The 13,582-nt window shown below is 55.2% G+C and overlaps 1 protein-coding gene across 1 annotated transcript in view; it reads right to left on the bottom strand.

The window, feature by feature from the left end:
- Positions 1 to 349: 349 nt before the first annotated feature.
- DNAAF5 (dynein axonemal assembly factor 5) overlaps positions 350 to 13,582 on the bottom strand; it is a 49,203-nt gene continuing 35,970 nt past the window's right edge. The window contains exons 10-13 of the mRNA XM_042970979.1: positions 13,330 to 13,480; positions 11,769 to 11,925; positions 9,201 to 9,395; positions 350 to 953 (exon numbers count right to left, since the gene is read on the bottom strand). Coding sequence (XP_042826913.1) covers positions 817 to 953; positions 9,201 to 9,395; positions 11,769 to 11,925; positions 13,330 to 13,480 — 640 coding nt within the window. The 3' untranslated portion in view covers positions 350 to 816. The remainder of the gene's footprint in view (positions 954 to 9,200; positions 9,396 to 11,768; positions 11,926 to 13,329; positions 13,481 to 13,582) is intronic.

Genomic DNA, 13,582 nt, shown 5'->3' with positions numbered 1-13,582 from the left:
TGTTAGAAAATACACACAGTATTTTTTTCCCTGGTAACATAAATATTTGGCTTACGGAAATAATATCCATTTAAAATAAAATTTTTTAGGCACTTGGGTGTAGAAAGTGCTAGAGAATAAAACCCATTTTACTTTACTGCTGCTTATATGGGAGAGCTACCAAAATTACATCTGATAAAACATTGTATTTTCAACACTGTTTGCATAAGAAAAAAATATCATGACCGAATGTATCCACTAACACTCCGAGTTCCAGGATATCTTACACGGAAAACTGTAACTGATAAAGATTTCAAATTCCTTTTAGACTGTTCACTGTGATGCTAAGTTTTAGTAGACACAACACAAAGAAAGAACAAAATTTCTTTTTAATAACTTTTGCTTGAAAGAAAAAGAGTCAAGAACCTTCTCGGTGAGGCGGGCATTTACGCAAGACAGAGATATTGACCCACGAGCGTAGCAGGTGCATGCAGCTTTGAAACAAACAGGATGCTTCGGCTGCCGGGGTGAGCAGGTGCCATCTCGTTCTACTTTCAAATTACCCGCAGGTTTTGGGGAGATCTGTCAATGAACTGTAATAAATGAGACATGACAGTACACAAGCCGCTCAGCGAATGTTACTTCGGAAACTGCCGGGCCCGAGAAGGGTCTTGGGAGAATCTTGCACACGTTTCCTGCAATACTCTCGCTATCAAAGTCTTGCCTGTGAGTGTCCTAGGTCGTTGGCACAAAGGTGCCGTGTTGTGAGGTGGAGAGGCCCCGGCCCCGGCCCAGGGGAGCACGGGAGCTCGGGGCTCGCTCCGCGCTGGCTGCTGCTCACTGGGCAGGCGGCTGGGCCTGCAGGTGCTGTAGCAGCTGCTGGCAGAGGGCAGGAGAGCGGTGCTTGTGGACGACAGCCTCTGTCTCTCTAGCCAGGAGCTCAGGGAACAGGACACTGCCTGCTTTGAGGACCTCTGTAAAACAGCAAAACACCATTAACACGCCAGAAAGAAACACGAAACCAATCCCTGTTTATGAAAAGGGAGTGAGCGGCCACTCGCTACCTAATGACAAAGGGTCAGATCTCCACGCGACCAACGAGCCTGTGCACGTACGTGCCTAATAGCAGAGCGCCAAACCACGTGAGGCAGGTCAATCCACACTGTGTCTAGAGACTTCCACACTCTCTGTCAGAGATGGACGGACCCGGCCAGCAGAGAGCCAGTGAGGACGCGGCTTAACAACGGCACCACCCGTCACTGGCTACGACGGATATGTGCAGACGACTCTGTCCAACGGCATCCGAATACAAGTCCTTCTCAAGCTTTTGTGGCACACTCACGAGGACAGACCACGTTCCGGGCCATGAAAAACACCGCAACAAATTAAAAAAACACCAGTTCTATGATTTCTGCTCTCAGAACACAATAGAGTTAAACCAGAAATCAATGAAAGAGACGTAAGCTGGAAAAATCCCCAAATACGTGGAGATTAAACAAAACATTTCTAAATAACACGATAGTCGAAGAAATCTCAAGAGAAACGAAAGGCTATCTGAACTAAACGAGAATGAAAACACAACTTAACCCAAATTCGTAGGATGTGGTGAAAGCAGTGCCTGGAGGGGACTCACAGCATCGAGTGCCTGTGTGAGACGCGCAGAAAGATCTACAAGTCGATACTCTCCTTTACCACCTCAGGAAACTAAAAAAAGAAAGGCAAATCCAAAGTAAGCAGAAGAAAGGAAGTAAGAATTCTAAAAGCAGAAACCAATGAAGAAAATCAACAAAACCAAAAGCTGGCATCCTCTGACCAAGTCCTGGACCGCAGATGTGATGTGACCCCGACGGGGTGGACGGACCCCTTCCCTGAAAGACACTCACACAGGAATAGACGATCTCCACAGACCTACATGGATCCAAGAAACCATCAATAATTAATAACCTCCCCAAACAGAAAGCACCAGCCCCAGATGGGTTCACTGGTTCACCAAACTTTCAGGAAGAAATTCCACCAACTGTCTACCATCTCTTAGGAAGGACAGAAGCTTCCTAAGTCACTCTATGAGGCCAGCATGACCCGGATACAAAACCAGACAAAGACGTCACAAGAAAAGGAAGCCACGGATGGTTACCTCTCATGGACAGAGATGCAAAAATCCTCAACAAAATAGTAGCAAATCGGATCCAGTAGTGCTTAAAAAGAATTATGCATGAAGCCCAAATGCAAGATGGTTCAATATTCCAAAATCAATCAATGTAATCCATAGCATCAATAGGCTGAAAAAGAAAATCATATGGTCACATAAATAGCATTTTGACGAACGCTGGTACCCATTCATGGTAAAAATTCTCAGCAAACTAGGAATAGAGGGGCACCTCCTCAACACAATAAAGAAAATCTGTAAAAAACCTCAGAGCTAAAGTCATACTTAATGGCGAGAAACTCAAAGCTTTTCCACTAAGATCCCAAATTGCCACTCCTTTTCAACATTGTACCGGAAGTCCTACTGAGTGCAATAAGAAAAAGAAGTAAAAACTAAACCAAAGGTGGTATATAAATGAAAGAAAAAAGAACATAATAAAATAAATGGGACAGCCATTATGTGAATTTCGTGTTCAAGGACAGGAAAGCTCAACATTGTTAAGATGTCAGTTCTCCCCAACTTGATCTATAGACTTAAGGCAATCACAATAAAAATGCCAGCAGGTCACGTTTCAGATACTGACTAAGTGAATGTAAAGTCCCAGAAGAGCCAACGCAACACTGAAGGAGAACGAAGTTGGAGAACTGACACATTCTGACTTTAAGAGTTTCTATAAAGCCAGAGTAGCGAAGACAGTGTGGTCCTGTTGAAGGAACAGAAGATTGATGGGCCAGGACAGAGACCCAGACGCAGACCTGGTCACCCAACAGGGCACAGAGGCTCCGTTCCAATAAACGGAACTGGGACGAGTGGGCGTCCACGTGCCGGGGGAAAAAAGAATCTAGACACAGACTTTACGTCCTTCACAAAAGCTAACTCAAGACGGGTCACAGACCTAAACGTGAAACTGGGCAAAGAATGAAAAAGCACAGGACTCCTGGAAGAGAACGTAGAAGAGAACCCGGGGGACCCTGGGTGTGGCGATGACTTTTGGACACAACACCGAAGGCAAGACCCACGGAAGAAGGAACCGATGGGCTGGACGTCATTACCTTCAACACTCGTGCTCCACAAAAGGCAGCGTCGAGAGACCGAGAAGGCAAAGCCTCGGGCCGGGAGACAGTTCACAGAAGGCACATCTGATAAAGGACTGTTACCCAGATGCACGAAGAACTCCAAACGCTCACCAACGTGAGAACAATCCAAGCAAGAAACGAGCCGAAGACCTGACGACACCCCAGCAGGGGAGAGACACAGAGCGCAGACAGGCACCGGACACGAGGCTCCACGTCGCGTGTCCTCCGGGAAACGTGGAACAAAACAGCAAGGGGACGCCACCACGCGCCTGTCGCAAGGGCCACGGCCCACAACACGTCACGGCGGGCGCTGGCGAGGACGCGGAGCAGCAGGAATCCCAGGCCCTGCCGGCGGGAACGCGGAACGGGGCAGCCGCCTCGCAAGACAGGTCGGCGAGACTCGTGACAGGACTAGTACGTTCTCACCACGCGACCCCGCAATCGTGCCACTTGCTATCTACCCGAAGGAGCTGAAGCCTTATGTGCACACATATATTTACAGCAGCTTTGTCCGTAACTGTCCTTCAGCAGCCGGACGGGTGAATAACGGGTGGTCTGTCTAGACGGTGGATTATTCAGTGCTGAGAAGAAGTGAGCTGTGAAGCCACGAAAAGACGCGGAAGCACCTTAAAGGCGTTAGCGAGTGAACGAGCCGGTCTGGGAAGGCTTCATACTGTAGCACTCTGACTCTGTGACACTCTGGAAAAGGCCCAACTATGGAGACGGTAACAGACCAGCGGCTGTCGGGGTGGGAGGCTTCAGAGCACACACGGCAGTGGGACTATTCTGTGTGGCTCTGGAATGGTGGGCCCGGGTCACACGTCCGTGCGCGCCGCCTAGAGAGAGCCTCACGGAACCTGGACTCTTGGTGGTGCTGGCCTGTCAGTGTGGGTCAACAGCCGTGAGGGACAGGTGCACCGCCAGTGGGGAGGGTGATGCGTGTGGGGGGCAGCTGGTAAGTGGGAGAGTTCTGTACCTTCCTCTCAATTTAGCTGTGACCCTAAAACCACTCTAAAAAAAACAGAGTTTTAAATAGAAAGTTGTTACAGCATTTAAATCCATCGGATGTTGCTGGGTCAGCATACAATGGTCCCAGTGTAGACAAACAGGACTTAAAAATAATCTTGGAGGGGCGCCTGGGTGGCTCAGTCGGTTGAGCGTCTGGATCTTGATTTCGGCCCAGGTCACAGTCTCACGGCCTAGTAGGTTCGAGCCCCGTGTCGGGCTCTGTGCTGGCAGGCAGGGCCTGCCTGAGGTTATCTCTCTCTCTAGCCCTCCCGAGCTTGCACTCTCTCTCTCAAAATAAATACACTTAAAAAAAAAAAAATCTTGGAGTTGGTGGTGGACCACGAAAGTCCTCCAAAATCCCCAAGAGTGATTTGTGTGTCATTTTGGCCTTAGAAACAGCTCTTACGTTAGTAGATAAACTGGCCCAGAGATATGGTCAACCCTGTCATCACACTGACTGACGCTGATTCATTCAACAAACACCTCCTGCAGGCCCGCTGTGTGCTGGGCTCCGTGGATACGGCAGGCAACAAACGTGTGTCTAGGGACCCTTCGCACTGTAGTCTGAGAGCAGCCTCTGAGAGTCAGAAGGAGGAGGGAAGCCGGGAGCAGCACGCGAGAGTCAGAAGGAAGAGGCAAAGCTGGGAACACATGAAGAGTCAGAAGGAGGGGGGACCAGCGCGCAACAGTCTGAAGGAGGAGGGACCAGCACACGAGAGTCAGGAGGAGGAGGAAGGCTCAGAACAGCTTGCAAGAGTCAGGAGGAGGAGGGAAGGCTGGGAGCAGCACACGAGAGTCAGAAGGAGGAGGGAAAGCCGGGAGCAGCATACGAGAGTCGGAAGGAGGAGGGAAAGCCGGGAGCAGCACACGAGAGTCAGAAGGAGGAGGGAAAGCTGGGAGCAGCATACGAGAGTCGGAAGGAGGAGGGAAAGCCGGGAGCAGCACACGAGAGTCAGAAGGAGGAGGGGAAGCTGGGAGCAGCATGCGAGTGTCAGAAGGAGGAAGGAAGCCGGGAGCAGCACACGAGAGTCAGAAGGAGGAGGGAAAGCCGGGAGCAGCATACGAGAGTCGGAAGGAGGAGGGAAAGCCGGGAGCAGCACACGAGAGTCAGAAGGAGGAGGGAAAGCCGGGAGCAGCATACGAGAGTCGGAAGGAGGAGGGAAAGCCGGGAGCAGCACACGAGAGTCAGAAGGAGGAGGGAAAGCTGGGAGCAGCATGCGAGTGTCAGAAGGAGGAAGGAAGCCGGGAGCAGCACATGAGAGTCAGAAGGAGGAGGGAAAGCTGGAAGCAGCTCATGAGAGTCTGAAGGAGGAGGGAAATCTGGGAGCAGCACACAAGAGTCAGAAAGAGGAGAAAGCAGTACATGAGAGTCAGAAGGAGGAGGGAAAGCTGGGAGCAGCACATGAGAGTCAGAAGGAGGAAGGAAGCCGGGAGCAGCACATGAGAGTCAGGAGGAGGAGGGAAAGGTGGAAGCAGCTCATGAGAGTCTGAAGGAGGAGGGAAAGCTGGGAGCAGCACACGAGAGTCAGAAAGAGGAGAAAGCGGTACATGAGAGTCAGAAGGAGGAGGGAAAGCTGAGAGCAGCATACGAGAGTCGGAAGGAGGAGGGAAAGCCGGGAGCAGCACATGAGAGTCAGAAGGAGGAGGGAAAGCTGGGAGCAGCACACGAGAGTCAGAAGGAAGAGGGAAAGCCAGGAGCAGCACACGAGAGTCAGAAGGAGGAGGGAAAGCTGGAAGCAGCTCACGAGAGTCTGAAGGAGGAGGGAAAGCCAGGAGCAGCACACGAGAGTCAGAAAGAGGAGAAAGCAGTACATGAGAGTCAGAAGGAGGAGGGAAAGCTGGGAGCAGCACATGAGAGTCAGAAGGAGGAAGGAAGCCGGGAGCAGCACATGAGAGTCAGGAGGAGGAGGGAAAGCTGGAAGCAGCTCATGAGAGTCTGAAGGAGGAGGGAAAGCTGGGAGCAGCACACGAGAGTCAGAAAGAGGAGAAAGCGGTACATGAGAGTCAGAAGGAGGAGGGAAAGCTGAGAGCAGCATACGAGAGTCGGAAGGAGGAGGGAAAGCCGGGAGCAGCACATGAGAGTCAGAAGGAGGAGGGAAAGCTGGGAGCAGCACACGAGAGTCAGAAGGAAGAGGGAAAGCCAGGAGCAGCACACGAGAGTCAGAAGGAGGAGGGAAAGCTGGAAGCAGCTCACGAGAGTCTGAAGGAGGAGGGAAAGCCAGGAGCAGCACACGAGAGTCAGAAAGAGGAGAAAGCGGTACATGAGAGTCAGAAGGAGGACGAAAGGTGTGTGCAGCACGTGAGAGTCAGAAGGAGGAGGGAGCACACACGAGAGTCAGAAGGAGCAGGGACAAGCACACGCAAGTCAGAAGGAAGAGGAAGGCTGGGAGCAGCACACGAGAGTCAGGAGGAGGAAGAAAGCACAGTGTTCCTGGTCACCACTACAATGGGCACGGTGGGGGGCTGGTGGGGGCTGGACTCTGGGTGGGAAGGGAGGTGGCAGGTGCCGTGGGCCGAGCACTGGAGTCATCCAAGCCATCTTGCAGGAGTGCCCTGGCGGATGCAGGCAGGGGTGGACAGAGACAAGCCGACTTAGGAGGTCATTGGATTTGGCTCCGAGGTTTCTGCCGTCAATCACGAGGAGGACGGAACGTTGCTGGTGGTAATAGGGACGTGGTGGGGGAGCAGGGTGGCCAAGCGGGGGCAGTGGCCCCGGGGGTGGCCCGAACGTTACAGCTGTTGTGCCCGGCAGACGCTCGTGTCCTCTGAGCACTTGGGTATGTGCGTGTCTAGAATCTGGGGCAGACATCTGGCCTGGACTTTGGTTTGGGGGACCCCGGCACATGGGTAGCATCTGAAGCCAGGAGAGGAGACAAGGTCACCAAGATGCCATGTGCAGAAAGAAGCAGTGGCCAGAGGGACGGAAGGCAACCCAGGAGCCATGGGGGTGGTGACCAGTGGTCCCGTCGAGTATATGCAGGTGCAGAAGAGTCCTGAGCAGGAGGCTCAGGCAGCAGGCTCTTGGGCACCAGGACAAGAATGGGTCTGGGGGGGGTTGGGGACACGCGGGACCAGCCGTGGGAGTGGACATGGAGGAACTTCGCCTTGTCAGTGGGACAGAAGCACCGTCATTGGTCAAGAGGTCCCCAGGTGTGAGGTGCTGAGGGGAGGCCGGCAGGGGGAGCCAGTCCTCTGGAGGGGAGGCCGGCAGGGGGGAAGACCAGTCCTCTGGAGGGGAGGCCGGGAAGGGGGAAGTCCAGTCCTCAGGAGGGGAGGCCGGGAGGGGGGAAGGCCAGTCCTCAGGAGGGGAGGCCGGGAGGGGGGAAGGCCAGTCCTCAGGAGGGGAGGCCAGCAGGGGGGAAGGCCAGTCCTCAGGAGGGGAGGCCAGCAGGGGGGAAGGCCAGTCCTCTGTAGGGGAGGCCGGGAGGGGGGAAGTCCAGTCCTCAGGAGGGGAGGCCGGGAGGAGGGAAGGCCAGTCCTCAGGAGGGGAGGCCGGGAGGGGGGAAGGCCAGTCCTCAGGAGGGGAGGCCAGCAGGGGGGAAGGCCAGTCCTCAGGAGGGGAGGCCAGCAGGGGGGAAGGCCAGTCCTCTGTAGGGGAGGCCGGGAGGGGGGAAGACCAGTCCTCCAGAGGGGAGGCTGGCAGGGGGGGGAAGGCCAGTCCTCAGGAGGGGAGGCTGCACCCGGTCTCTCTGTCTCCGGTTGGCCCTGTCTCTGTGTTCTCCCTGGCCTCCTTTCTTGACTTCCTTTGGGTTATTGGAGTATCGTTTGGAATTCCATTCAAATCTACTTCTTGGCATTTTACTGGCACTTCTTGGCACAACACTGTTCGTGCTGCTCTGGGGACGACACCTGATGTCCCTGCTCTGCGGCATCTGCCGTCGGAGTGTCCTGAGTGGTGGGGCGGGGGCACGGCGGGGTGTGCCTGGGTCCCCAGGACGCCGCTTCCACGACAGCACGAAGACTCAGGTTCCTCGCACTTGGGGACCAGGCAGGACACCGTCTCAAAAACGGACAGAGTGACGGTACTTGTGGCCAATGAGAAGATTTAAGCTTTCAAGCGGAAACCGCAATCATGGTAACTTGTTTCCAACACCGCCAGCTGAACGGCTTCCTGCAACTTTTCTTCCCGAGACTTTTCTGAGCTCGATGCCAACAAACGTGACTTCTGGACACGGCCTGACAAAACGTCAACGCGCAGGACCGACCAACAGGCGAGAACGTAGCCGGAGTCAACCCCACAGGACCCTGGAACGACCGCCTGGGCAGGTCGGGGCGGTATGAAGGCATCTCTGTGGTTACACACAACGGGTACCCCCCGCCTGCGACAGCGTACCTGTCCGGGGCCAGGTTCCTTCACACGCTTCCCTGGACAACACGCACCACGGCCAAGAACGCGGAAGCCGCAAACGCCCAGCTGCTTCTACTGAGACGCGCAGAAAGGTAAAGCGATGCTCCTCTGTCTGCGTGTTATTGTTTTAGAAAATACATCTTCCAGGGGCACCTGGGGCTCTGTCGGTTCGGCTTCCGACTTCGGCTCAGGTCATGCTCTCACGGTTCGTGGGTTCAAGCCCTGCGTTGGGCTCTGTGCTGACAACTCAGAACCCGGAACCTGCTTTGGATTCGGGGTCTCCCTCTCTCTCTACTCCCTCCCCCGTGCCAGCTCTCTTTCTCAAAGAGAAATAGACACTAAAAAAGTTTTAAAAAGAAGAAAACCTACGTTTCAAAACCACACGTTAATTATGTTAATATATGACGGATTTATAGTTATTCTAAACAAATTAACAAACACCTAAGATTTTTCTCCACTGTAACTTCTACCGCGGTAAGCTTCGAGAGCTGTAACCCACCCAGGAGGCCAGTCCACAGACGCCCTGAGGCCGTGGCCCTGCCCCCCGCCCGCACGTGGCCAGCCCGTGACTCGGCTGTGAGGAGCCGCGTCCAGGCTCCGGGGACGGCCTTCACGATGCAGCACGCATGGTGGGGACTCCTACCTAAAACCGCATCCTGGACAGTGCCGTCCGGGTCATCGAGGTACACGAGGAGCTCTCTGTACAGGAACTGAATGTGGCTCTGGTAGCAGGACTTCGCGTCGTCGTCGCTTCTGACACACGCCAGCCACGTGACCAAGGTGGAGGTGGCCGCAAGCCTCACTTCGTGGGAGACGTCGTCCAGACGCTTCAGAAGCTCTGGAGGGAGGGCCGGATGGGACAGTGAGACAGAGGCCAGCACAGACGGAGCACTGGAGCTTCCAGGGTGGGGACCTGACCCCGCCCCTGGGGCACTCGCCCTCGGGCCATGGTAAACCCATCCTGTGGGGAGACTGGTGCTCGCGTGCCAGGGGCTGGGGGCGGCTCCCGGTGTGCCGGGCCCCTTGACCGCACTGGCCACAGGGTGGACCCTGGGCAGGGTGGGAGGAGGGGTGGGCAGGCCTGAGCTGCTCTCCCTGTCTCACCTGCCAGGTGTCTCGGGCTCTCTGTGGCTCCAAGATGCTCCGTCACCATGGGCATCACACCCTGGCTGCCCGTCCCCTGGATGTACACACCGCCCTCCCAACTGGGCTCTGGGGACACAGCTCGGGCCCCAGTGACATGACCGCCACCACCTGTATCAGTGTTGTTTCTGCTGAGCTCTGGGGCCAGACCACTCGGCTGCTGAAAACAGGAACCACCTCTCCAGTTAGCAGAAACTCACCGTTCACCGGTGAGGTTTTTATCAAATGCATACTTTTCTCCCCCAAAATGCGAGAAATCCCTGGCCTTGTGGCTGGGTGTCTCTGGAGGCTCAGCAGTCACTCGGGCACTCCGTGAGCAGGGCAAGAGGTAGCCGGGGGTAGGGGGTAGGGAGCAGGGCTGCGGCCCCAGGTGGTGGGAGGTGCGGCCCCCAGAAGTGAGCAGGCAGGGCTGTGGGCTCGTGGCACTGCGGCCTCCTGCCGGGCACTAGCTCATGGCAGGAGGGCTTTCCTAAGGGTCTGGGCCTCACCCAGTCCTGGGACGGCGGCCTGGCGGGCACACCACCACCCGAGTCCCGCAGGGACTCCTCCCACGCCCTCAGTCCCTCCGGCTCAGGCTGACTCTGGCGTGGCGTGTTTTCCTCTGACGGTAATTCCCGAGTTTTAAGAAGTGGCCTGGAAATTCACTTTTGTGATTGGGGTCAGCCGTCACGTGCAACTGTGGGCTGGGAACAAAGGGTGGCTCTCTTGGGGCCCGTGCTGGGTGCACATGCATCCTCCCTACGACAGACCTCGGGGCGTCCTGCTCTCTGCAACCACATCGCCACCCAGAGCCCTGAACCGGTCCCGAGAAAGGAGCCCGCGAGGAAATCCTTTTGCATGAAAACAACCCCCAAAGCCCAGATATGTGCGATCTTTTCGCTGGCTCTTCTTAGACGTGAGCAAAATCCCAACGGACTCTGACAGTCACCAACTGACTCGGCGCAAACAGAACTGTAAGGGTCGCCGGGAGGAATACGGTGTTTGTTGTCACAAAAGTAAACACAAAAAGCGAAAAGAAACTTGCAAGAACGCGTGAGAAAGGGGACTTCAACTCTGGATTTCAGCAGGCGGCTTCCTGCTCAGCATCAAGATGCACCACCTGCAGTTCCGGAATATTCTGAGCCACCACCTCTGCCGGTATCAGCCGTCCATCCCTCCCCCCGGGGCTGGGAGCGCTGGAGCCCCTCTCCCCGCAGACGCGTGTCTTCCTCTCACGGAGTCCCGAGTGGACTCAGCTCACGAATCCCATCCCCACCACGCGCCGTCTTGTGCACCCAGTGGCTCCAGCTCTGAACTTCAGGGACTTTTCATTTCTGGGACTTCTGAAAACCACCTTTTAGGAATCACTACGTCAGCTAAATGCTGCGGCACGGAGGACAGCCCAGTGCGGCTATGACGGGCCGTGGAGACCAGCCACAGGTGCGCCCACAGACGCTGCACGCCCCACCTGAGGCTGACCGCCCCCCTCCTCCTCCTCCTCCTCCTCCCCTACCTCTTCCTCCTCCTCTTCCTCCTCCACAGGACCCTCCCTCCAGTTGGCGTGCACAAGCCTAGAGCGTCTGCTGGGCTCCTTCTTATCTGCAGCTTCGTCCTGTTTGCGTTTTTGTCTGAGCTCTGAGCTGGGCTCTAGAACATCTATCCCTGCAGCGTTGGGATCCCAGTTCTCCTCCTCGACGTGGTTTTCTCTGTGTTCTTAGGAATCCTCTGCGTTTGCTACTCTGCTCGGGGCCGGGGTGGGGGTTGTTCCTCTGCTTCTGATCTGAGACTCGCCCGGTGCTGGGGCTCCAAAGAGGTGGAGACGCGGGACGGAAGGCACGGCCGCCGCAGAAGCTCTTGCCGCGCCCGTCCTCGCACCCTGGCCTGGCTGCAGCACCTGCTCTGGGGTGGGGGTGCGGGGCCCCACTGCCTGGGCACGGGCTGCCTGCCTCGCTCTCTCTTCAGTGACGGCTCACCTGTCACGGCTGCGTCTGGACTCCTGGCACCAGGCCGACCGGAAGTCCAAGTACCAGTTTCCATCTCCCTCTAGAAGAAACAGACCCACACGGTTCGGGAAAGAAAAGCATCGTACCAGGATAAACCTTGATGAGCTTATCGGCATCAGCCACACCACCGGAGGTCTTTAGAAATGTGTTGATGATTTGGCACGAAATTAATCGAGTCATCTGGGAATCTTCTTCCAGGGAGGTTAGAATCTGCGGCATCAGCGTCTCCTGAACTTTCCGGATCTGTAATCGGAAGACAGAGGAGGGTCCTGATCGGCTCTATCCCGGAGGTGACAGCGCTGGTCCCTCCCTGTGCACACGCTGCCCGTGATGGAAGGAGCTTGGCTCTCATACAGATATAAAGGAGTCTGGAATGTTTTAAAAATTTTTATATGAGAACTCAAACCTTGATTTTAAAATCTAGATGACTTAGGGCGCCTGGGGGGCTCAGTCGGTTAAGCGTCCGACTTCGATTTCAGTTCGTGTCATGATCTCGTGGTTTTTAAGTGCAAGCCCCACGTTGGGCTCTGTGCTGACAGCTCAGAGCCTGGAGCCTGCTTCTGATGCTGTGTCCCCCTCTCTGCCCCTCCCCTGCTCGCATTCTGTCTCTCTCTCTCAAAAATAAATAAACGCTAAAAAAGAAATAAAATCTAGATGAACAGTTGAACAGTTTTGTTTAACCTGGTCAGTGGACAAGCCCATCGCTCACAAAGCCGTGGAGACAAGCCTACAGCCTGCTCCTTGCTAGCGTGGCTGCATGTTGTGTCCATACAATTTGGGGGACGTTTTAACTCAAATCATGGTGGTTCACATTTGCAACAACGTGGATGGAACTAGACGTATCATGCTAAGCGAAATAAGGCAGTCAGAGAAAGACAAGTATCACACGATTTCACTCGTGTGGAATTTAAAAAACAAATGAACATAGAAGAAGGGAAGGAAAAATAAGATAAAAACAGAGAGGGAGGCAAACTGTAAGAGACTCTTAAACACGAAGAACAAACTGAGGGTTGCTGGCGGGGTGTTGGGTGGGGGGATGGGCTAAATGGGCGAGGGGACGTTAAGGAGGGCACTTGTTGGGACGAACACCGGGTGCGATACGTCAGCGATAAATCGCTAAGTTCTATTCCTGAAATCACTCTTACGCTACATGTTACCTCACTTGGATTTAAGTTTGAATAAATCAATAAAACGAAACCTACTTAAAAAAAACTCACGGCAGTTCAGTGGACCAGGAGGTGGAGCTCACACACCAGACAAACACCTGGCCGGATGCCTGCAGACCTGGGGCCGAGCGCAGAGCAACAGCAAGGCCTTCCGACAGCTGCCCCTCGCCCCCCGTTTCCCCGATCCCGTTGCGCAGGTAGGAGTAACAGTAGCGCGGAAACCCCGAGATCGGCCAAGCTCAGGCAGAGTTCTGTGTATACGTTCTCTGCTCCGTAAAGAGCCACATTCAATACATATCAATACATACACCTAACAGCAGCCCCAGCTGATCAAAACAAAATGCTACGGGTCACGATGGCCAGTGGTGCCCTGCGCGGCCCCCAGGCTCCCTCCCCTGTCGGTTTCGGAAAGCAGTGTTTGGCGGCTACACGTGTGTGTCCCCACCCCCCGCCCCCCGGCAGGTGTCCCTGGGAGCCCCACCTGCTCGTCCGACAGGACCTCACTGCTGATGAGCGCCCAGAGGCAGGACACGGCTGCCGTGCGGATGGCTGCAGCCGTCTTCCCTGCGTGCCACTGCAGATTGGGGACCAAGATGTCCTTCGTCACAGTGTCGAGGTAGTGGTGAAAGTGCCTGGGGTGGAGACACGAGACAGCAGGTGAAGGGGAGCGCGCGGGGCAGAGGGGAGCCGGAATAGGAGGATGGCTGCCTCCCTGGGGCGGGCGCCCTCCCTGC

This window comes from Panthera tigris, chromosome E3 (genome assembly GCF_018350195.1).
Source record: "Panthera tigris isolate Pti1 chromosome E3, P.tigris_Pti1_mat1.1, whole genome shotgun sequence".
In the NCBI taxonomy this organism is placed as follows: domain Eukaryota; kingdom Metazoa; phylum Chordata; class Mammalia; order Carnivora; family Felidae; genus Panthera; species Panthera tigris.
This window is presented reverse-complemented; position numbering and strand designations above follow the sequence as displayed.